This window comes from Balaenoptera borealis, assembly GCF_965194805.1.
Source record: "Balaenoptera borealis genome assembly, chromosome: 4".
NCBI lineage: Eukaryota > Metazoa > Chordata > Mammalia > Artiodactyla > Balaenopteridae > Balaenoptera > Balaenoptera borealis.
Window position 1 is genome coordinate 8,847,136 of NC_138861.1, and position 22,881 is coordinate 8,870,016.

The 22,881-nt window shown below is 43.4% G+C and overlaps 1 protein-coding gene across 1 annotated transcript in view; it reads right to left on the minus strand.

Moving 5' to 3' along the window:
- The window catches only part of LOC309628501 (tripartite motif-containing protein 75-like), a gene marked incomplete at its 5' end in the record, with an annotated part of 418,183 nt that extends 395,567 nt beyond the window's left edge, over positions 1 to 22,616 (minus strand). The window contains 2 exons of the mRNA XM_082391598.1: positions 5,244 to 5,284; positions 21,362 to 22,616. Of these exons, the coding sequence (XP_082247724.1) occupies positions 21,432 to 22,616 (1,185 nt within the window). The remainder of the gene's footprint in view (positions 1 to 5,243; positions 5,285 to 21,361) is intronic.
- Between the last annotated feature and the right edge of the window lie 265 nt (positions 22,617 to 22,881).

Below are 22,881 nucleotides of genomic sequence, written 5' to 3' on the forward strand. Positions count from 1 at the left end.
CGTAATTAAATGGTTATAGATTTCTGCTCATACAACTTCAGTAACTGTTCAATAAAACACTCAGTGATTTGAGTGTCTAGTTGTCCTTACTTGTGTAAGTTCAGAGTATTGAGCACAGCATGGTAGAAATGTTCCTGTACTTGTCTCTTTTTCTATTGTTCCTTTTCATTGGGGCATTTAAGACTGATCATACCCTGCCAATGCAGATCTTTTACCTAATTCAAGATTACCAGAGGAAAGGCAAAGATTCTCTCAAAATTTATTTAAAAACTCAATAACCAGTGGCATGTATGTTGAAAGTGACACACCAGAATAAGTCCATGGCAGTGTAGGCGTATTTTATTCACTGGCAAGGTGAAGGGGGAGACCAGAGGAGTGTCAAATATGTGTACTTGAAAATTTACCTTCTCTGTGATTTGGTGTTTGTTTTATTATTTTTCTATTAAAAGTTCTTTGCAATTTCTAACATTTTCAGAACACAAAGGGAAAGAAATTTTATATAGTTTAATCAAGATAGCTAAGGGTATCAGAAGTAATGGTGCCACCTCAATTTGGAGGCATGGGTGAGTCAGTGAAGTGAGCAGATAGAGAGTAGTGGACCAAAGAAGAGATGTAAATGTTGATCCCTTCTTTCTTGGCTCAGTCCCTTCCAAACTCCGTGAAATCAGTGAGGGCTTTGGTCCCTTCATCATTTTCACTCTCCTTCCCAGCGCCAGTACTAGAATAAGTTGGCACAAAACTTAAGGGTGCGCCCAAAACCTCAGTAGTCAAGACAAGTAACACCATTTTTAACATCATTTTTGAAAAAAAAAAAGGACAATGAACAAAATATCAAGCTTTTAGATAAGTACAGGATGAGCTGAGCCATGTCAGAGCCTAAGGAAAAAGATAAAAATTGTTGATTCTAGTCCTGTCAGTAACTATAGCCTTGTTTTAACACATTAGAGCCTGAATTCCAACCCTCTGTTTCTTCCCTTTGTTCTCACTTCAACAAATGACTTCACTCCCTAAACTCCAGATCTATATTTCATCTTCCATTCTTGGCTTCCACCTGGCCAGAGTGATCAAGGAAAGAACACTGGATTCTAGCCTCAGCTTCTTTTTATATCTAAGCTCTCATCCTACTATAAAATCATATAATTGGATTCCAATGAGTCTTGGTAAGAGACAGTGTGGTTGATAATTTGAGGCTCTGGCCCCTGTCAGCTGCTCTGCAGAAAAGTCCTATCAACCTCCTCTGGAAATTTGTCATCTGATTGTACACTAAGAATCCACAAGAACTACCTACACCACCTCCTGACTGTACACTTTCAGGATTATCACATTACTCTATTTTTGCAAGTTCTCATAATACCTTATATCAACTGTTTTGTGGCAGTTGCTATGGAAATGGCCATATAATATTCTTCAAAGTCTTTAACTTGGTATTAAGAGCAAAGAATATTTTGGTATATAACCATTTTTGTTTTTCTATTTTTTAATATAATGTTTCCTGTGATGTTAGTAGGTCAGTTTGCACACTATTTTCTTCCTTCCAAAGGAAGGAAGCTTTTGTATTTCATAACTGAAATAGTTATGCTTAACTAAATATGACTTGTATAAACTGAGCCACAAGTGTCATGAAAAGTTCAAATACTATAAGTAAACCAAAACAAAAATATTTCCAATTTTTCAGCATTTGGAAAAATCTCTTAATGATATTAGCTTTGAAAAATGAAAAACAGTTCTAAACTTGCAATCTGATTTTTAAAAATTGTGTTTTCTGTTAAACACTCTTTCCTGTGATAAGACTTTAGATGACTGTTATTCATATTGTAATTTTTGGTGTTCTGTTTTTAGAGTGTTTGAGCCCTCTTCCTTTTTTTTTAATTATCTAGGTTTAATTTAAAGTGCACTTGTTAGTAAGGACAGGACAGAAGAAGGGAGAAAAGAAGGGGTTCCGCCTCTGCAAAGTGATTTCCCCAAAACCTTATGGGATTAAGTATCATTTTGCCAGTTTTCAGATGAGGAAACGGGAACTAAGAAAATGAGAGTAACATTAGCTACATACAGCTAGTAAATTAATCGTAGTAGTTGGAATACAAAGCCAAGCGCCTTCCAAAATGTGCTCTTAAGCACTAGGATATAAGAGAAGTTTTAAACTATTTATTAAAGCCACAAATTATACAACATGAAATTAAAATTAGTTTCCTGACCTGCAACTGAAAAATGAAGAAAAATTTTTGGTTCATGGGTTTATGCCTTTGAAATCAAGCAGGACCTGTGGGATCTCCCTGGGTACAAATCCTTTCTGTGTCCCCTGTTTCTTGTTTGTAGGAAAAAAGGCTTCAGCATCCTAGACCTTCCCTGAGTACGAAAGGGCAGATTCAAATAGGTGCTAATCAAGGAAGTGAGAGAATGCTAAAACAAAGGAGGAGCAGTCAAGAAACACTAGTGCAGGGACTTCCCTGGTGGTGCAGTGGTTAAGAATCTGCCTGCCAATGCAGGGGACATGGGTTCGAGCCCTGGTCTGGGAAGATCCCACATACCGTGGAGCAACTAAGCCTGTGAGCCACAACTACTGAAGCCTGCGCGCTCTAGAGCCCGTAAGCCACAACTACTGAGCCCACGAGCCACAATTACTGAAGCCCACATGCCTAGAGCCCATGCTCCACAACAAGAGACGCCACTGCAATGAGAAGCCCGCGCACGGCAACGAAAAGTAGCCCCCGCTCGCCGCAACTAGAGAAAGCCCACACGCAGCAACGAAGACCCAACGCAGCCAAAAATAAATAAATAAATAAATAAATAATAAATTTATTTAAAAAAAAAAAAGAAACAAGTGCAGCCATGGGTGCACAGTCCTGGTTCCTCCTGAAGGACTATACATAACTATATCTTTCAGTTCTGTAGGAACTAAGGCCTCAACCCAAGGGGAGGATGGTAACTTCAGGCTGAGCACTAGATTCCTGGAGCACTGCTCCGTTACCTCACCACCAACCAATGTAAAGAAAGTCACACACCCTGCAGCCCTCACCCCAAATTTTGCCTATAAAAACTTCTCCTGGAAAACCATCAGGGAGTTTGTGTTTTTTGAGCACAAGCCACCCACTCTCCTTGCTTAGCCCTGCAATAAACCTTTCTCTGCTCCAAGCTCCACTTCGGTTTGTTTGGCCTCACTTTTTGCACTGAGGCAGATCAGTGTAGTGATCACCACTCAGCTTACTTAACCAGAGACCTGTGTATTTCTCTATATGTACAACTCATACTTCATTCAACAAAGTTTGGCTTCATTCCCTCTCAATTTTCTTTCCTCTCCTTTCAAGGACTTTTAAAAATTATTCAGTTTACTTATCTTTTAAAGAGAAAAAATATCTGCATAAAATAAAACTCTTTCTTTTGTTTATTGTCATATTTAGGCAGAATATTTTAACTATTCTAAAAATAATTGTATCAAAATGAGACAGGAGGGAAGAGGGCAGGGCACAACTTTTACAAGAATGACATAGCCATTGAGCATACAACAAAAACTGGTTAGAACCTACTGGGCCCAAGATGGCTGAAGATTCGACTTCCAGTAGACTTTGAGCCTCATTATATGCTCATTGTGATACATTAGCATATGCTAAATTGAAATAGGAGGGAATGGGATAGGGTACAACCTTTAAAAGAATGACATAGCTGCTGAGGACATGACAAAAACTGGTTAGAACCAACTAGGTCCAAGATTGATACTGAGCAGGGCCTCCATGACCTGCCACCATGACCCTCCCTGAGTTCCAACCGGCAGATTCAAACAATTGTTAATTAGAGAAGGGAGGGGATGCGAGACCAGGGAGAAAGAGTCAAGAGAAACAGTAGTGCAGCCTTGGTGCAACGTCCTGGTTTCCCCTCAATGGATACACACAACAATATCTTTGAGCTGTTTTGCAGATACTGAAACCCCCTCCAGGTGGGAAAAGTTAACAATTAACGATGGTATGCTGCCCACAAGCATGCAGACCCCAGACCAGTTGGAACCTGAAGGTTGATGATGCTGACTCCTACTTACCTCACCACCAACCAATCAGAAGAATGTCCACGAGCTGATCACACGCTCTTTGATCCATTACTATAAAACTTCTCACTAACCTCTCCAAGTGGGGACGCATAGTTTTTCGAGGCAGGAGTTTTTCGAGGCAGGAGCCTGCTGTGTCCCCCTTTGCCTCACAAAGTAATAAAGCTCTCCTTTTCTACTTCACCCAAAACTCTGTCTCTGAGATTGGATTCAGCACCAACATACAGAGAAGCTGAGCTTTCGGCATCAAGATGGTGAAAGATTTAACTTCCAGTGGACCTTGGGCCTCATTATATGTTCATTGTAATACATTAGCAGATGTTAAATGACACAACCACAGGTGCCATGACAGTTCCGAGGCTGACCATAAAAGCTCAAAAAGTGGGCAGTGGTCCAATTCCTGGAAATTTCACCCCCTTCTCCAAAATAGTTGGAATAATCCTCCCACTCATTTGTCTATGAAATTACCTAGCCCATAAAAACTAACCACCCCATACTTTGGGGCCTCTCACCTTCTGAGATGGCCCACACTCTGTCTGGGGAGTATGTTTCTCCTAGTGTTGTTCTTGCCTTTTGAGACAGACCACATTCTGTCTATGGAATGGGTATCACTCTAAATAAATTCACTTCTTACCTTCCCTTGGTCTCTCACTGAATTCTTTCTGCAACAAGACACCAAGAACCTAAGCTTCATTAAGTCCTGAGACCAGGTGTGTGACCTCAATTAAAAGACAGGGGGTTCAAGTCCTGATCTGGGTTTTGGCTGGGTTCAAGTCCTGACCCGTGGGTCCAAGTCCCAATCTGAGTTGCATGGTTTCAAAATGACACACCCACAGGTGCCATGACAGTTCAGAGGCCAACCATAAAAGGCCAAAAAGTGGATGGTGCCCCATTTCCTGGAAATGCCCGCTTCCCCAAAATAGTTGGAATAATCCTCCTACTCATTAGATATGAAATTATCCAGCCCATAAAAACTAACCACTGTATATTATTTCGGGACTGCTCACACCGTCTGAGACAGACTGCATTCTGTCTTTGAAATGTTTATCTCCCAGGGCTGTTCTTGCCTTCTGAGATGGACTGCATTCTACCTATGAAGTGTGTATCTCTCTAAATAAACCTGCTTTCACTTAATATGGCTTGCTCTTGAATTATTTCCTGCAGGAAGCCAAGGACCCTCACTCGGCAGCCCATCCCAGGGACTCACCTGAGACCTGGGACATGACCATCCTCTCTCACGCCATTCTCCTGCAACAAAAATAACAAAAATAACTTGGCTTTTTCTCTTTAAAAAGTTGTTTTCAAATTGCAAAGAAAGTAAATACATTTTAGTGTTTTGTTTTTTTAAAAAACGGTTTACAAAACAAAATGGCACACTTAGACCTGCTCCCTCTAAATCTCACTTCTGCAGGAAACAGATATAGGCATTTTTAGATGAATTTATAGATAATGTACGTGTGCATATCTATAAATGCACATAGACATGCCTGTGTGTGCCCATACACACACACATACATATATATGTTTCACACTACATATTAAAAGTTTGTTGCGTGCCTTTGCAGGCATATGCAGGAAGGGGAAGGAGAGGAAGAGCAACTTGCTAAAACAAGTTGGAGCAACCAGAGCTCAAGACTGTAAAGTGTCTCAGAGAGCAACATAGATAAAAAATATTCCTTGGCTGAGAAACTAGATCACTGATAAATTTAGAACAGTTTCAGTTTTTACACAGGAGGTGTAAGGGTAAAAGCCAGATAACTTCGGAAGTAGTCTTGTAGGGAAGACGATGGTAATTCTTAAAAGCAATGGGTCCAAAGGAAGATTCAATGCATAACAATGAACTCTTTAGGTTAACTAGCATCTAGCAGGTAGGCTGGCCCCATCCTGTTGAATTACACTGTACCTTACAAAGCAGGGCCAGCCTTTCAGGATTCAGTATCATACTGACGGGGTTCCTGTCTTAAGGAATCTTGTGTGACATGAACTGTGATAGGGAATGAGTCATATTTTGTATCTTAGAGTATTTAAATTAAAACCAAATACTCATCCCATAGTAAAAGAACAAACAAAAAGAGGGGAAGCTGATGGCACCAGCAATTCAAAAGGTTTAGAGGAGACCTTCAAGATGGTGGAGGAGTAAGACGTGGAGATCACCTTCCTCTCCACAAATACATCCACATGTGGAACAAGCCCTACTGAACGCTGGCAGAAGACCTCAGACCTCCCAAAAGGCAAGAAACTCCCCACGTACCAGGGTAGGGCAAAAGAAAAAATGAAAAACAGAGACAAAAAAATAGGGACAGGACCTGCAACAGTGGGAGGGAGCCGTGAAGGAGGAAAGGTTTCCACACACTAGAAAGCCCCTTCACTGGCGGAGACGGGGTGAGGGGGGAAGGGGGGAAGCTTTGGAGCCACGGAGGAGAGCACAGCCACAGGGGTGCAGAGGGCAAAGCGGAGAGATTCCCGCACAGAGGATCGGTGCCGACCAGCACTCACCAGCCCGAGAGGCTTGTCTGCTCACCCGCCGGGGCAGGCGGAGCTGGGAGCTGAGGCTCGGGCTTCGGAGGTCAGATCCCAGGGAGAGGACTGGGGTTGGTTGCATGAACACAGTCTGAAGGAGGCTAGTGCACCACAGATCGCGGGGAGGGAGTCCGGGAAAAGGTCTGGACCTGCCAAAGAGGAAAGAGACCATTGTTTTGGGGTGCGCGAGGAGAGGGGATTCAGAGCACCACCTAAATGAGCTCCAGAGACGGGCGTGAGCCGCGGCGATCAGCGCGGACCCCAGAGACGGGCATGAGACGCTAAGGCTGCTGCTGCCGCCACCAAGAAGCCTGTGTGCGAGCACAGGTCACTCTCCACACCGCCCCTCCCGGGAGCCGGTGCAGCCCACCACGGCCAGGCTCCCGTGACCCGGGGACAACTTCCCCGGGAGAACACACGGCACGCCTCAGGCTGGTGCAACGTCACACGGCCTCTGCCGCTGCAGGCTCGCCCTGAATTCCGAACCCCTTCCTCCCCCGGCCTGAGTGAGCCAGAGCCCCCAAATCAGCTGCTCCTTTAACCCCCTCCTGTCTGAATGAAGGACAGATGCCCTCAGGTGACCAACATGCAGAGGCAGAGCCAAAATCAAAGCTGAACCCCAGGAGCTGTGCAAACAAATACGAGAAAGGGAAATCTCTCCCAGCAGCCTCAGGAGCAGTGGATTGAATCTCCACAGTCAACTGGATGTACCCTGCATCTCTGGAATACCAGAATAGACAACGAATAAGCCCAAATTTGAGGCGGTGGACTTTGGGAATAACTGTAGACTTGGGGTTTGCTTTCTGCATCTAATATTTTTCTTGTTTTATGTTTATCTTAGTTTAGTATTTAGAGTTTATTATCATTAGTAGATTTGTTTATTGATTTTAGTTGCTCTCTTCCTTTTTTTTTAAATATATAAATATATATATATTTCTTTCCTTTTTCTCTTTTTGTGAGTGTGCATGTGTATGCTTCTTTGTGTGATTTGGTCTGTATAACTTTGTTTTTACCATTTGTCCTAGGTTTCTGCCTGTCCATTTTTTTTTTTTTTTTTGTATAGATTTTAGTGCTTGTTATCATTGGTGGATTTGTTTTTTGGTTTGGTTGCTCTCTTCTTTCCTTTTTTTTTTTTCTTTTTTAAATTACTTTTTAATTTTTTTATTTTTAATAACTTTTTTATTTTTTATTTTAATAACTTTATTTTATTTTTTTCTTTGTTTCTTTGTTTGGTTCTTTCTTTCTTTTATTCTCCCTTTTCTTCTGAGCCTTGTGGCTGACAGGGTCTTGGTGCTCTGGCTGGGTGTTAGGCCTGTGCCTCTGAGGTGGGAGAGCTGAGTTCAGGACATTGGTCCACCAGAGACCTCCCAGCTCCATGTAATATCAAATGGTGAAAGCTCTACAAGAGATCTCCATCTCAACGCTAAGACCCAGCTCGACTCAACAACCAGCAAGCTACAGTGCTGGACACGCTGTGCAAAACAACTGGCAAGACAGGAACACAACCCCACCCATTAGCAGAGAGGGTGCCTAAAATCATAATAAAGTCACAGGCACCCCAAAACACACCACCAGATGTGGTCCTACCCACCAGAAAGACAAGATCAAGCCTCATCTACCAGAACACAGGCACCAGTCTGCTCCACCAGGAAGCTTACACAACCCACTGAACCAACCTTAGCCATTGGGGGCAGACACTAAAAACAACGAGAACCTGCAGCCTGTGAAAAGGAGACCCCAAACACAGTAAGTTAAGCAAGATGAGAAGACAGAGAAGCACACAGCAGATGAACGAGCAAGGTAAAAACCCACCAGACCAAACAAATGAAGAGGAAATAGGCAGTCTACCTGAAAAAGAATTCATAGTAATCATAGAAAAGATGATCCAAAATTGTGGAAACAGAATGGAGAAAATACAAGAAATGTTTAACAAGGACCTAGAAGAACTAAAGAGCAAACAAACAATGATGGACAACACAATAAATGAAATTAAAAATTCTCTAGAAGGAATCAATAGCAGAATAACTGAGGCAGAAAAACGGATAAGTGACCTAGAAGATAAAATAGTGGAAATAACTACCACAGACTAGAATAAAGAAAAAAGAATGAAAAGAATTGAGGACAGTCTCAGAGACCTCCGGAACAACATTAATCGCACCAACATTCGAATTATAGGGGTCCAAGAAGAAGAGAAAAAAGAAAGGGACTGAGAAAATATCTGAAGAGATTATAGTTGAAAACTTCCCTAATATGGGAAAGGAAATAGTCAATCAAGTCCAAGAAGCACAGAGAGTCCCATACAGGATAAATCCAAGGAGGAAGATTCCAATACACATATTAATCGAACTATCAAAAAGTAAATACAAAGAAAAAATATTAGAAGCAACAAGAGAAAAACAACAAATAACATACAAGGGAATCCCCATAAGGTTAACAGCTGATCTTTCAGCAGAAACTCTGCAAGCCAGAAGGAAGTGGCAGGACATATTTAAAGTGATGAAGGGGAAAAACCTACAACCAAGATTACTCTACCCAGCAAGGATCTCATTCAGATTCGACAGAGAAATTAAAAACTTTACAGACAAGCAAAAGCTACGAGAATTCAGCACCACCAAACCAGCTCTACAACAAGTGCTAAAGGAACTTCTCTAGGCAGGAAACACAAGAGAAGGAAAAGACCTACAGTAACAAACCCAAAACAATTAAGAAAATGGTAATAAGAACATACGTATCGATATCTATCTTAAATGTAAATGGATTAAATGCTCCAACCAAAAGACATAGATTTGTTGAATGAACACAAATACAAGACCCATATACATGCTGTCTACAAGAGACCCACTTCAGACCTAGGGACACATACAGACTGAAAGTGAGGGGATGGAAAAAGAGATTCTATGCAAATGAAAATCAAAAGAAAGCTGGAGTAGCAATTCTCATATCAGACAAAATAGGCTTTAAAATAAAGACTATTACAGGAGACAAAAAAAGATACTACATAATGACCAAGGGATCAATCCAAGAAGAAGATATAACAATTGTAAATATTTATGTACCCAATATAGGAGCACCTCAATACATAAGGCAAATGCTAACAGCCATAAAAGGGGAAATCGACAGTAACACAATCACAGTAGGGGACTTTAACACCCCACTTTCACCAACGGACGGATAATCCAAAATGGAAATAAATACGGAAACACAAGCATTAAATGACACGTTAAACAAGATGGACTTAATTGATATTTATAGCACACTCCATCCAAAAACAACAGAATACACTTTCTTCTCAAGTGCTCATGGAACATTCTCCAGGATAGATAATATCTTAGGTCACAAATCAAGCCTTGGTAAATTTAAGAAAATTGAAATCGTATCAAATATCTTTTCCGACCACAGCACCATGAGACTAGATATCAATTACGGAAAAAATCTGTAAAAAACACAAACACATGGAGGTTAAAAAATACACTAATAAATAACCAAGAGATCACTGAAGAAATCAAAGAGGAAATCAAATAAACCTAGAAACAAATGACAATGAAAACATGACGACCCAAAACCTATGGGATGCAGCAAAAGCAGTTCTAAGAGGGAAGTTTATAGCAACACAATCCTACCTCAAGAAACAAAAAATATCTCAAATGAACAACCTAACCTTACACCTAAAGCAATTAGAGAAAGAAGAACAAAAATACCCCAAAGTTAGCAGAAGGAAAGAAATCATAAAGATCAGATCAGAAATAAATGAATAAGAAATGAAGTAAACAGTATCAAAGATCAATAAAACTAAAAGCTGGTTCTTTGAGAACATAAACAAAATTGATAAACCATTAGCCAGACTCATTAAGAAAAAAGGAAGAAGACTCAAATCAATAGAATTAGAAATAAAAAAGGAGAAGTAGCAACGGACACTGTAGAAATACAAAGGATCATGAGAGATTACTACAAGCCATTATATGCCAATAAAATTGACATCTGGAAGAAATGGACAAATTCGTAGAAAAGCACAACTTTCCGAGTCTGAAGCAGGAAGAAATAGAAAATATAAACAGACCAATCACAAGCACTTAAATTGAGAATGTGATTAAAAATCTTCCAACAAACAAAAGCCTAGGACAAGATGGCTTCAGAGGTGAATTCTATCAAACATTTAGAGACGATCTAACACCTATCCTTCTCAAACTCCTCCAAAATGTAGCAGAGGGAGGAGCACTCCCAAACTCATTCGACAAGACCACCATCATCCTGATACTAAAACCAGACAAAGATGTCGCAAAGAAAGAAAACTACAGGACAATATCACTGATGAATATAGATGCAAAAATCTTCAACAAAATACTAGCAAACAGAATCCAACAGCACATTAAAATGATCATACACCATGATCAAGTGGGGTTTATCCCAGGAATGCAAGGATTCTTCAATATATGCAAATCAATCAATGTGATACACCACATTAACAAACTGAAGGAGAAAAACCATATGATCATCTCAATAGATGCAGAAAAAGCTTTCAACAAAATTCAACACCCGTTTATGATAAAAACCCTCCAGAAAGTAGGCATAGAGGGAACTTTACTCAACATAGTAAAGGCCATATATGACAAGCCCACAGCCAACATCGTCCTCAATGGTGAAAAACTGAAACCATTTCCACTAAGATCAGGAACAAGACAAGGTTGCCCACTCTCACCACTATTATTCAACATAGTTTGGGAAGTGTTAGCCACAGTAGAGAAGACAAAGAAATAAAAGGAATCCAAATCGGAAAAGAAGAAGCAAAGCTGTCACTGTTTGCAGATTACATGATACTATACATAGAGAATCCTAAAGATGCTACCAGAAAACTACTAGAGCTAATCAATAAATTTGGTAAAGTAGCAGGATACAAAATTGATGCACCGAAATCTCTTGCATTCCTATACACTAATGATGAAAAATCTGAAAGAGAAATTAAGGAAACACTCCCATTTACCACTGCAACAAAAAGAATAAAATACCTAGGAATAAACCTACCTAAGGAGACAAAAGACCTGTATGCAGAAAACTGTAAGACACTGATGAAAGAAATTAAAGATAATACAGACAGATGGAGAGATATACCATGTTCTTGGATTGGAAGAATCAACATTGTGAAAATGACTATACCACCCAAAGCAATCTACAGATTCATTGCAATCCCTATCAAACTACCAACAGCATTTTTCACAGAAGTAGAACAAAAAATTCCACAATTTGTATGGAAACACAAAAGAACCCGACTAGCCAAAGCAATCTTGAGAAAGAAAACCAGAGCTGGAGGAATCAGGCTCCCTGACTTCAGACTATACTACAAAGGTACAGTAATCAAGACAGTATGGTACTGGCACAAAAACAGAAATATAGATCAATGGAACAGGATAGAAAGCCTAGAGATAAACCCAGGCACAGATGGTCACCTCATTTTTGATAAAGGAGGCAAGAATATACAATGGAGAAAATACAGCCTCTTCAATAAGTGGTGCTGGGAAAACTGGACAGCTACATGTAAAAGAATGAAATTAGAACACTCCCTAACACCATACACAAAAGTAAACTCAAAATGGATTAAAGACCTAAATGTAAGGCTAGACACTATAAAGCTCTTAGAGGAAAACATAGGCAGAACACTCTATGACATAAATCACAGCAAGATCCTTTTTGACCCACCTCCTAGAGGAATGGAAATAAAAACCAAAATAAACAAATGGGACCTAATGAGACTTAAAAGCTTCTGCACAGCAAAGGAAAACATTAACAAGATGAAAAGACAATCCTCAGAATACGACAAAATATCTGCAAATGAAGCAACTGACAAAGGATTAATCTCCAAAATTTACAAGCAGCTCATGCAGCTCAATATCAAAAAAACAAACAACCCAATCCAAACATGGGCAGAAGACCTAAACAGACATTTCTCCAAAGAAGATATACAGATTGCCAACAAACACATGAAAGGATGCTCAACATCACTAAGCATTAGAGAAATGCAAATCAAAACTACAATGAGGTATCACCTCACCCCAGTCAGAATGGCCATCATCAAAAAATCTACAAACAATAAACGCTGGAGAGGGTGTGGAGAAAGGGGAACCCTCTTGCACTATTGGTGGGAATGTAAATTGATACAGCCACTATGGAGAATAGTATAGAGGTTCCTTAAAAAAACTAAAAATAAAACTGCCATATAACCCAGCAATCCCACTACTGGGTATATACACTGAGAAAACCATAATTCAGAATGAGTCATGTACCACAATGTTCACTGCAGCTCTATTTACAATAACCAGGACATGGAAGCAACTTAAGTGTCCATCGACAGATGAATGGATAAAGAAGATGTGGCACATATATACAATGGAATATTACTCAGCCATAAAACGAAACAAAACTGACTTATTTGTAGTGAGGTGGATGGACCTAGAGTCTGTCATACAGGTTGAAGTAAGTCAGAAAGAGAAAAACAAATACTGTATGCTAACACATATATATGGAATCTAAAAAAAAAAAAAAATTGGTTCTGAAGAACCTAGCGGCAGGACAGGTATAAAGACACAGACGTGGGCTTCCCTGGTGGCACAGTGGTTGGGAATCTGCCTGCCAATGCAGGGGACACGGGTTCGAGCCCTGGTCTGGGAGGATCCCGCATGCCGCGGAGCAGCTGGGCCCGTGAGCCACAATTGCTGAGCCTGCGCGTCTGGAGCCTGTGCTCCGCAACAAGAGAGGCCGCGATAGTGAGAGGCCCGCGCACCGCGATGAAGAGTGGCCCCCGCTTGCCACAACTAGAGAGGGCCCTGGCACAGAAACGAGGACCCAACACAGCCATAAATAAATAAATAAATAAAAATTTAAAAAAAAAAAGAGTAATAAGATATCTTTGTAAAGATCTTACATTAAAAAAAAAAGACACAGACTTAGAGCATGGACTTGAGGACACGCGGAGGGGGAAGGGTAAGCTGGGATGAAGAGAGAGAGTGGCATGGACATATATACACTACCAAATGTAAAATAGATAGCTAGTGGGAAGCAGCCGCATAGCACAGGGAGATCAGCTCAGTGCACTGTAACCACCTAGAGGGGTGGGATAGGGAAGTTGGGAGTGAGACGCAAGAGGCAGGAGATATGGGGATATATGTAAATGTATAGCTGATTCATTTTGTTGTATAGCTGATTCATTTTGTTGTACAGCAGAAACTAATACACCATTGTAAAGCAATCATACTCCAATTAAGATGTTAAAAAACCAAAAACAAAGGTTTAGAAACCACAACTTTAACAAAATCTGTTGAGGATTCTCTAACTCGCACCTGTATTTAACTGCTCACCATGCACGACTTCTTGGATCTCTTAAAGACATCAAAAGACCTGTTTCCTGAATTGTCAGCCTTTCGAAATTCAATTATTATTATATCATGTCATAATGCTTCACGGGATTTCCTTTGCACTTGATAAAGACCCCGATCCTCATTTTTTGACTTAAAGGTAGTACAGCAGCGTTTCTTGCCCACCATCTGAGACTCACGAAGGCCGTTTTTCACCTTGTCTACTTCCTGCCCCTCCCTGCTGCCCCCAGGGGCCAGCTGTCAACTACAAGTTGGCATTTTCCATTGTCACTTGCCATCTCCTTCTACAAGGATTAAATCCTGTGCTGCTGCAGCTGCTGACTTTCAACACCTCCTGAAAGGAGTTCAGGTGGAGAGCTAAAATAAAGCACTCTGTGCTCTGGGAACAACTGGCAGAACAGGGCTTCAGCTTCCCTCTTTTTAAAAAAAAAAAATTTTTTTTTTTTTTAGTCATTTTATTTTTATTTATTTATTATTTATTTTTGGCTGTGTTGGGTCTTCGTTTCTGTGTGAGGGCTTTCTCTAGTTGCGGCGAGCGGGGGCCACTCTTCATCGCGGTGCGCGGGCCTCTCACTATCGTGGCCTCTCTTGTTGCGGAGCACAGGCTCCAGACGCGCAGGCTCAGCAGTTGTGGCTCACGGGCCCAGTCGCTCCGCGGCATGTGGGATCCTCCCAGACCAGGGCTCGAACCCGTGTGCCCTGCATTGGCAGGCAGATTCTCAACCGCTGCGCCACCAGGGAAGCCCTCCCTCTTGCTTTCTGTTGACTAGTCTCTCTAGGGGGAAGCCAGTCACCATGTTAGGAGTCAGGAACTTGGGAGTGGCTTGGCTAGTTGTTTCCGGCTCTGGGTCTCTCCTGAGGTTTCAGTGCAGATGTTGGCTGGGGCTGCCGTCCCCTGAAGGCTGCCTGGGACTGAAGGATTCACTTCCAAAGGGGTTCACTCACATGCATGGCAAGTTGACGCCACTTATGGCCAAGAGGCCTCAGGTCCTCCACGCCTGGGACCCCCCCCCCCACAGGCTGCCTTCTTCCTTCTTTTCTTCTTTCTTTCTTCTTTTCTTTCAAGGATATAGTAGCCTGCCTGCAAGGTGGCTCCCAATGATCCCAGCCACATTGCAAACAAGTGGTGTCGTGTCACTAGAACTAGCCAGTAAAATGAGTGTAGACATGATGTGTGTTGTTTCCTGCCTGGCACGTAAGAGCCGCAGACCATCACGGTGTCGCTCTTTCATATAGTATTTAAATAACTTTGTTGTTTTATCATAGTTTTAGATTTACAGCAAAGTTGCATGCATACTAGAGAGAGCTCTCATATATACAGACATTCCTTGGTATCTGAAGGGAGACTGGCTCCAACACCCTCGAGGATACAAAAATCCACAGATCTCAAGTCCTTTATATAATATGGCATACTATAACCTATGCACATCCTCCTGTATACTTTAAATCACCCCTAGATTACTTACAGTACTTCATACAATGTAAATGATATGTAAATCATTACTGGGTATGGCAAATTCAAGCTTTGCTTTTTGGAACTATCTGGAATTTTTAAAAAATATTTTTGATCCACAGTTGGTTGAATCTGTGGATGCAAATCCCATAGATACAAAGGGCTGAGTCCTCCATACCCAGTTTCCCCACATTACTGTAGTACATTTTTCACAACCATTGATACATTAGTAACTGAACTCCGTATTTCATTCAGATTTCATTTGTTTTTCCTTAATGTCCTTTTTTTGTTGTTCCAGGATCCCATCTATGATATCACATTTCATTTGGGCGTCATATAACCTTGGGCTCCTCTGGTCTGTGACAGGTCCTCAGATGTCCCCTGACAGTGTACAGGAATACTGGTCAGGTTTTTGTAGAATGTCCCTCAATTTCAGTTTGTTCTATGTTCTTATGGTAAGATTAGGGCTATGAATTTTGAGAAGAAGACCACAGAGATGAAGTGCTGTTTTTATCACATACCAAGGGTACCTGCTATCGACATGATGTATTCCTGATGGTCTCCTGACTAAGGTAGTATTTGCATGCTTCTCCACTGTGCAGTTACTTTCCATGCTGGAATACTGGGAGCAAGTCACTGTATGCTCTGGAAACCAGACCTGCTACTCTCCTGAGTTCTGCTGCAACAGCTCTGTGATGGTGGTGTCACGAGATCAGAGAATATGGATCTCAGACTCACTCAGTGCAGTCACAGCTCCAGTACTGGATATCAAAAGAGCAAAACATAAATTTTGTGGGCCAAGACATTGAGATGTCAGTGTTCACTTGTTACAGCATCAGAGCCTAGTCAAATTTAACCAATAACATCTTTACTCTGTGCTTGCTTCCTATTTTGTTCTTCTTTTTCAACACTGTTTTGGCTATTAGGCATCTCTTGTAATAGCTTATAAATTCTAAGATCAGCTTTTCCACTTCTGGAAAAAAAAAAAGACCACTGGGGTTTTGATAAGGATTGCATTGAATCTGTATATTGCTTTGGGTAGCATTACTACCTTCATATGAAGGCTTCCAATCCATGAACATGAGATATCTTTCCATTAATTCAGGTCTTCTATAATTTCATTCAGCAATGGTTTATAGTTTTCAATGCATAAATCTTAAAACCACCATGGCTAAATTTATTCCTAAGTACTTTTTTCTTTTTAAGGCTACTATAACTGGAATTACCGTAATTACTTTTTAGGGTTGTTGATTGCCAGAATATAGAAATACAACTGATTTTTGAGTATATGTGTTGTATCCTGCACCTTGGGCTCAGACTGCACTTTCTCAGTCTGTTTAACAGGTTACCTTTCCCTCTCAGCCCTCTCAGATGTATGTGATTCCCAGGTTTCTTTCCTGGCTCTCTTCTCAGATGACATCTTCGGATCTTCACCCCACGTTTCCCAGGATGAAGAGGGCCCACCAGACAGTTACATCCTCCATCACACTGCATGCCATTCAAGGGGGCAGCATGGGGCTGGGAGCAGATCCAGGTTTCCCTACGTGCTCAACAGCAGAACCTCTCAGTTGAGATAGACTGAGAACTCTGATATGTTCTACCACGGCTCCTGGTAACTTCATTCACACTGAGGCTGATGATTCACCAATCCCAGCAAGACATCTCATTTAATTATTCATCCAGCAGCCCTTACATAAAATATCACTGCGATGTGAGGCACTGAGCTAGAAGCCTGGATGCTCAGATCCCACGTAGAGTCTCGGCCAGCAGACTGACAGTCCACAGAACAGAGACACTATACGGTTTGAGGACTTCCTCCGTGGGGATGGCCGTCCATTCAAGGAATAAGATAAAGGTCTTTCTTTAAGCAGGCAAAACTAAAACCTGGATTCTAGCAATTTTCCAGTGAACATCAGATTTATTTGTTGTGAATTTCTGAAGGGAAAAATATAGATAAATGTAGCAAAAATTCACGTGGAAGTAGGGTACACCAAAAAGCAAACTGTTCTCTCACCTCAGACGCCCAGGCCTCCTAGCACCTTCCCAGCATTACCATTATTAAGTTTCTTCTGTTTTTTTTCAGAAACATCCTATTCATGTACACATATGCAAGAATAGAAATTCTTTTTTGTTTCTTTATTTGTATAGTATGAGCGTGCTATGTGTAGCGTTCTGTACATGGTTTTTTATACTTAAATATATCTAGAGATTCTTTTTCATATTCACCTACATAGATTACATTATCTATATTTTTTAAGTATTTACTGCTTCTTCAACATAAAGCCAAATGTGACAGATTACATTTGTGGTATATTTTGAAGAACCAGTAATGTATTCTTTTATTTCTTACAAAGGGTTTTATCTAGAATTGCACAAGATTTCTAATAAATACCCACATCTTTCCCAAGAGAAATGGGGAATGAGAAAATGTCATAGGTTGCTAGGGACAGAATTATGTCACTCCACCCCAAATTCATATACTGAGGCCCTAAACCTCAGTATTACTGTATTTGGAGATAGAGCCTTTAGGAGGTAACTAAGGTTAAAGTTAATATTAAAAATGTGCCCTGGGCTTCCCTGGTGGCGCAGTGGTTGAGAATCTGCCTGCTAGTGTAAGGGACAGGGGTTCGAGCCCTGGTCTGGGAAGATCCCACATGCCGTGGAGCAACTGGGCCCGTGAGCCACAACTACTGAGCCTGCGCGTCTGGAGCCTGTGCTCCGCAACAAGAGAGGCCGCGATAGTGAGAGGCCTGTGCACCGTGATGAAGTGGCCCCCGCTTGCCGCAACTAGAGAAAGCCCTAGCACAGAAACGAAGACCCAACATAGCAATCAATCAATCAATCAATCAATCTTTAAGAAAAAAAAATGTGCCCTAAACTGATAGGATTAGTGTCCTTAGAAGAGACACCAGGTAGCTCTCTCTTCCTCTCTAGCATGTGAGGACATAGTGAGAAGACAGGCATCTGCCTACAAGCCAGGAAGAGAGCTATCTCCAAAAACTGACACTGTTGGACCTCGATCTGGGATCTTTTAGCTTCCACAACTATGATAAACTAAAGCTTTATTGTTTCAGCCCCCCAGTTTATGATATTCTGTTATGGCAGACCAAGCAGACTAATACCTAGGTGATTATATAAAAAGAGAGACAAAAACTATCTTGTGATAGTTGAAAAACATAAACAAATACATGATGCACTTATATGTACCTCCTTTGCACCATGGCATCTGGCAAGAGACTGAGAACAGTGAAGACCACCCCTCCCCCAGGGGCAATATGCCAGAGGGCTCGAGTTTGGCTCCATCTGGTAGTAAGGAGGTCTAGGTAGCTGTGGTGACCTGGTGGGGTTCTCGGCCCATAATTCAAGGCATTGTGGGGAGCTGGGTAGGGAGGGTTACAGTCTCTGCCACCGTGAGAGTGTCTATGTCCAATAAATTCCAGCATGTGACTGGCAATGGCAATGACACAAATCTAAGCAGGTCAGCACAGGAGCCCAGGGGAAACCTATGGTGGTCATGGTGGTCCAGAGTCTCCAGGAAGCAGGAGGAAATTGCTAAAGCCCCTATAGTGAAGCTATTTCTGGGGGCACTAATAGGAGTACCCAAAGAATTCCAACTTAGTTTCTAGACAGCTTCGTTGGAAGGGGCATCATTAAAGGTGGGCTGATTTGCAAGTAACAGAAAAAAATGGCCTTAAGTGAAATTTAAGGAATATGTTGCTTCCAGAATCCCAAAAGGCCTGGAAGATGTTGGGTTTGTTTTCATGTTGTGGGTTTTGAGAGGATCAATAGCTATTTCTTGACAGTGTTAGGGATAGAGGTGCTCTCAGTATGCCAAGTAACTATCAGGAAATCAACCAAGGTTGAGTGTTCAAATGAATCTCTGAAGAAGGATGTCATCAATGTAAATCATAATAGTTCTCCTAGAATAAGTTGGATGAAGTAAAAATCTTGCCTTCACACACTGCCTGCCAGGGCAAGGCTGTTGATGTACCTGGGATTGCCTGGTTTCCCTCTGGAGGTGAAGGAAAATTATAGCTGGGAAGCTGTTGAAATAAGCCCTGAACAGAACATACTGGCCAAATCTATAATGGCCAGATATTTACCAGTCGCTGCTTGGATAGATCAGTAATTAGACAATACTGGATGAGAACACAGCATTTGGGTTGTAGTAACTCACTGTGAGATGCAATCCATTCTTTTCATGTTAAAGAAGAGGTGAAATTTAAGTAAAACAGAGAAGCAGTGGGAATAATTAATCTTTCCACTAAATAGATCATGCATAATGGATTTCAAATCTTGAATGCCTTGTTTTAATTAACATTTAGTCTTATTATCTATTGTAACTGGAGGTGGAGACACCTATTACGTCCTATTTCATGAACCCAATGTGTAAGTGCCAATGGCTTGATTTGATTTCAATTTATTTGTCAGTGGGTCAGATTATCCATGCCTTCTCTTGGACATTTATGACAACATGTGCTATGACCATGGGGAATTTAGGCAAAACCACGGTTCCAGTGGTTAAGATGAGACATACCTCTTTGATGTCCATTTTATCTTCAGTAACAGACTAACATTACCGGAGGTACCATGTTTACATTTAGTGGGATCCTACCAAATTAGCATCTAGCTTAGGGAGGCACAAAAGAGAATCTCCCCCTTTTAACGTATTTGTTCTATCGATTCTTTTAGTAAATTGTGGATTTCCAATTAGGTCAAATTGTGGATCTCTGTTCTAGTTTTGTATCCTCCCCGGGTTTCTTTCTTTTCTCTGTCTCACTTTTTTTTTTTTTTTTTTTTTTAAGGACCCCCTTAAGGGTGAGCTGATTCGCAAGTAAAAGTATAAACGCTCAAAGCGCACGCTTGTTTGGGGCATCAGAGCCAGTCAGAAGCCAAAAACAAACAAACAAAAAACAGAGGAGAAGCACCCTGAAAATGGATGGTGGTGAACATCACCAAAAGCCTGCTCGGAATGCCAAATGTTAGGGCCAGGTTGCATTGCCACGGTGGATCCCCACTCAGAATTTGGTTCAGTGTCAGGCACCCAATGATGCCACACATGGCAAAGGAATATGAAAATGTTTACTACTCATATAATAAGGTTTATGGGGAGAGAACGGTGGTTACCCTAGTAGACCCCAGGTAACTTGAGAGAGAAAGGAGACTAGCTTGGGTTTTGTTTGTTTGTTTGTTTGTTTTGGTGGTTACTGTGTGGGGCTGGTGTCAGGTTTCTGGCACCACTGGGGTCTCACTTGTTTTGACATTGCCCCCTGCACCAAAGGAGGCGCTCTCAGGCTTTCCCATCATCTTTCCCAGGTGTGCGGAAAAGGAAGAGAGAAAGGCGAGTCCTAAAGTCTGGATGGAGACACCACCTATATCTTTCAAGGCTGTTTCCCATAATAAAAACATCCTGGGAAACAGTCTGGATCAGGCAGTTTTTCGACCCCAAGCAAGAGGCCCTCTCAGAATTGTCTCCGCACAGCTGTGTCTTCTCTCCCAACCTGGAACTTGTAATGTGTTTATGAACAGGTAAATGTGTGGTTATAGGAAATATGCAAATGTTCACACATTTATTGAAGCTGTGTAATTATAGTTTTACAGGCTCCAACGTTAGAATTCCAGAAACACTTGACAGTTAATCTCCGCGTCCCTGTTAGTTCCGGCAACATCTCTACTGCTATGGAAACGACGACACCACCACCACCAAAACGGAAAACAAAATGAGAAAGTTTCTTCACGGCTTTAAGTAAAATAAGCATTAAAAAATAATGTCTCGGTGCTAGATGTACGGACAGGTGTAAATATTTTACCTACTGTCCATAAATTTCAGGAAGAAAAGGAAGCAAAATCACTGATTATCCTCCGCACCCGATACAGAAAGAGGGCTTTAGGACCTCAGAAAATTTATCGGTTAAAGAGTGGATGTGTGGGACCCGTCCTTCCAACTGCAGAAGGAAACCGCGCCCAACTCACAGTCCAGATACACACCGCTCCCGGCAGCCTCCTCCTTCAGCTCCAGCGGAACGGCGCTCCCCGGCCCGCGGGCCTCACATTCCCCTCAGCGCAGCCCCACAGTCTGGAGGCGGTTGTGTCTCTCCGGAGGCCCCGCGCCGGTCCTGGGGTCGGAATCTGCGCAGGCGCCCACGGCCCACGCTCCTGGAGGCGGAGTCTGCGCCGACGCCCACGGCCCACGCTCCTGGGGGCGGAGTCTGCGCAGGCGCCCACGGCCCACGCTCCTGGGAGCGAAGTCTGCGCAGACGCCCACGGCCCACGCTCCTGGAGGCGGAGTCTGCGCCGACGCCCACGGCCCACGCTCCTGGGGGCGGAGTCTGCGCGGACGCCCACGGCCCACGCTCCTGGGGGCGGAGTCTGCGCAGACGCCCACGGCCCACGCGGCCCCGCCCACCCGCCCCTCCCAGTACTGCTTGCAGCTGGCGAAGCCCCACCAGCCCAGCGCAGCGGGCTTCGGGCAGAATCTCTGCGCGTTTGGGGGAAAGAGCTGCGTGCTCCTCGCAAATGTCACCGACTTTCTGTCCTCGGACACGAGCAGGTTGGGATGCGCCGTCTCGGGGTCCAGGGTGTCACGTCCTCCCGGAACGTCTGAATGCTTTTCTGCAGAGCCGAGTGCGGCGAGGCGAGGCTGCAGCCTTCCCGCCTCAGCTGCAAGGAGCAGACGTCGGGGCGCCTCAGACGCTCGCCCCTGCCCAGGACGCCCCCGATGCCGCTCAGCAGCCTGGCTGCAGGCAGCACGCTTCTCCGTCACCTCGTGCCGGAGGCCCCGCAGCTCGCAGATGTGGTCCGAGAAGGCGGTGATGTTGGCGCCCAGCTGCTCCTGGATGTCCTGCTCCTCCTGGAGCAGCCTCGCCAGGACGGCCTCCTGCTCGCCGTCCACAGCGCGGCTCAGCTGCCGGAACTCCGAGGCCAGCTCCAGCCGCTGGCGCTGCACCAGCTCCCGCAGCTTTCTGTCCTGCGCGGCCACCAGGCTGTGGACACCTGCCACCCGCCTCTCCAAAGGCTCCACGTGAGCGCCGAGCCTCTGCCGGTGGCCAGCCGCGGCCTCGCCCACCGGCCTCACCAAGTGGCCCTGGTGCTCAGGGGTCCGTGCGCACAGGGCACAGACGCAGCACCTCCGCGTGTTCCTCGCCGCAGAGGCCCAGGAGCTGGCGGTGCAGCTCGCACAGGCGCGGCTCCTCGCTCCTCCTCCGGGTGCTCTAGCTGCTCGGGAGCAGCCTGGCCGCCTGGATCATCCTGCCCAGCTGGGCGTTGCTCCTCGCCTGCCGCCCCTGGCACGGGTGGCGGCGCACGGGGCAGGGCAACCTGTCCTCCAGGTGAGCCCGGGACCGCTGGATGCAGGAGCGGCAGGAGTTGCGCCCGCACTCAGCGGTGACGGGGTCTCTCAGGCCCTCCAGACAGACCGGGCGTCTGGCTTCCGCCCGGACTCCATCCAGGGCCGCGGCCACAGCCATCGGGGCGGCACTGGGGCGGGTTTCTCGGGAGGCCGGGCTGCA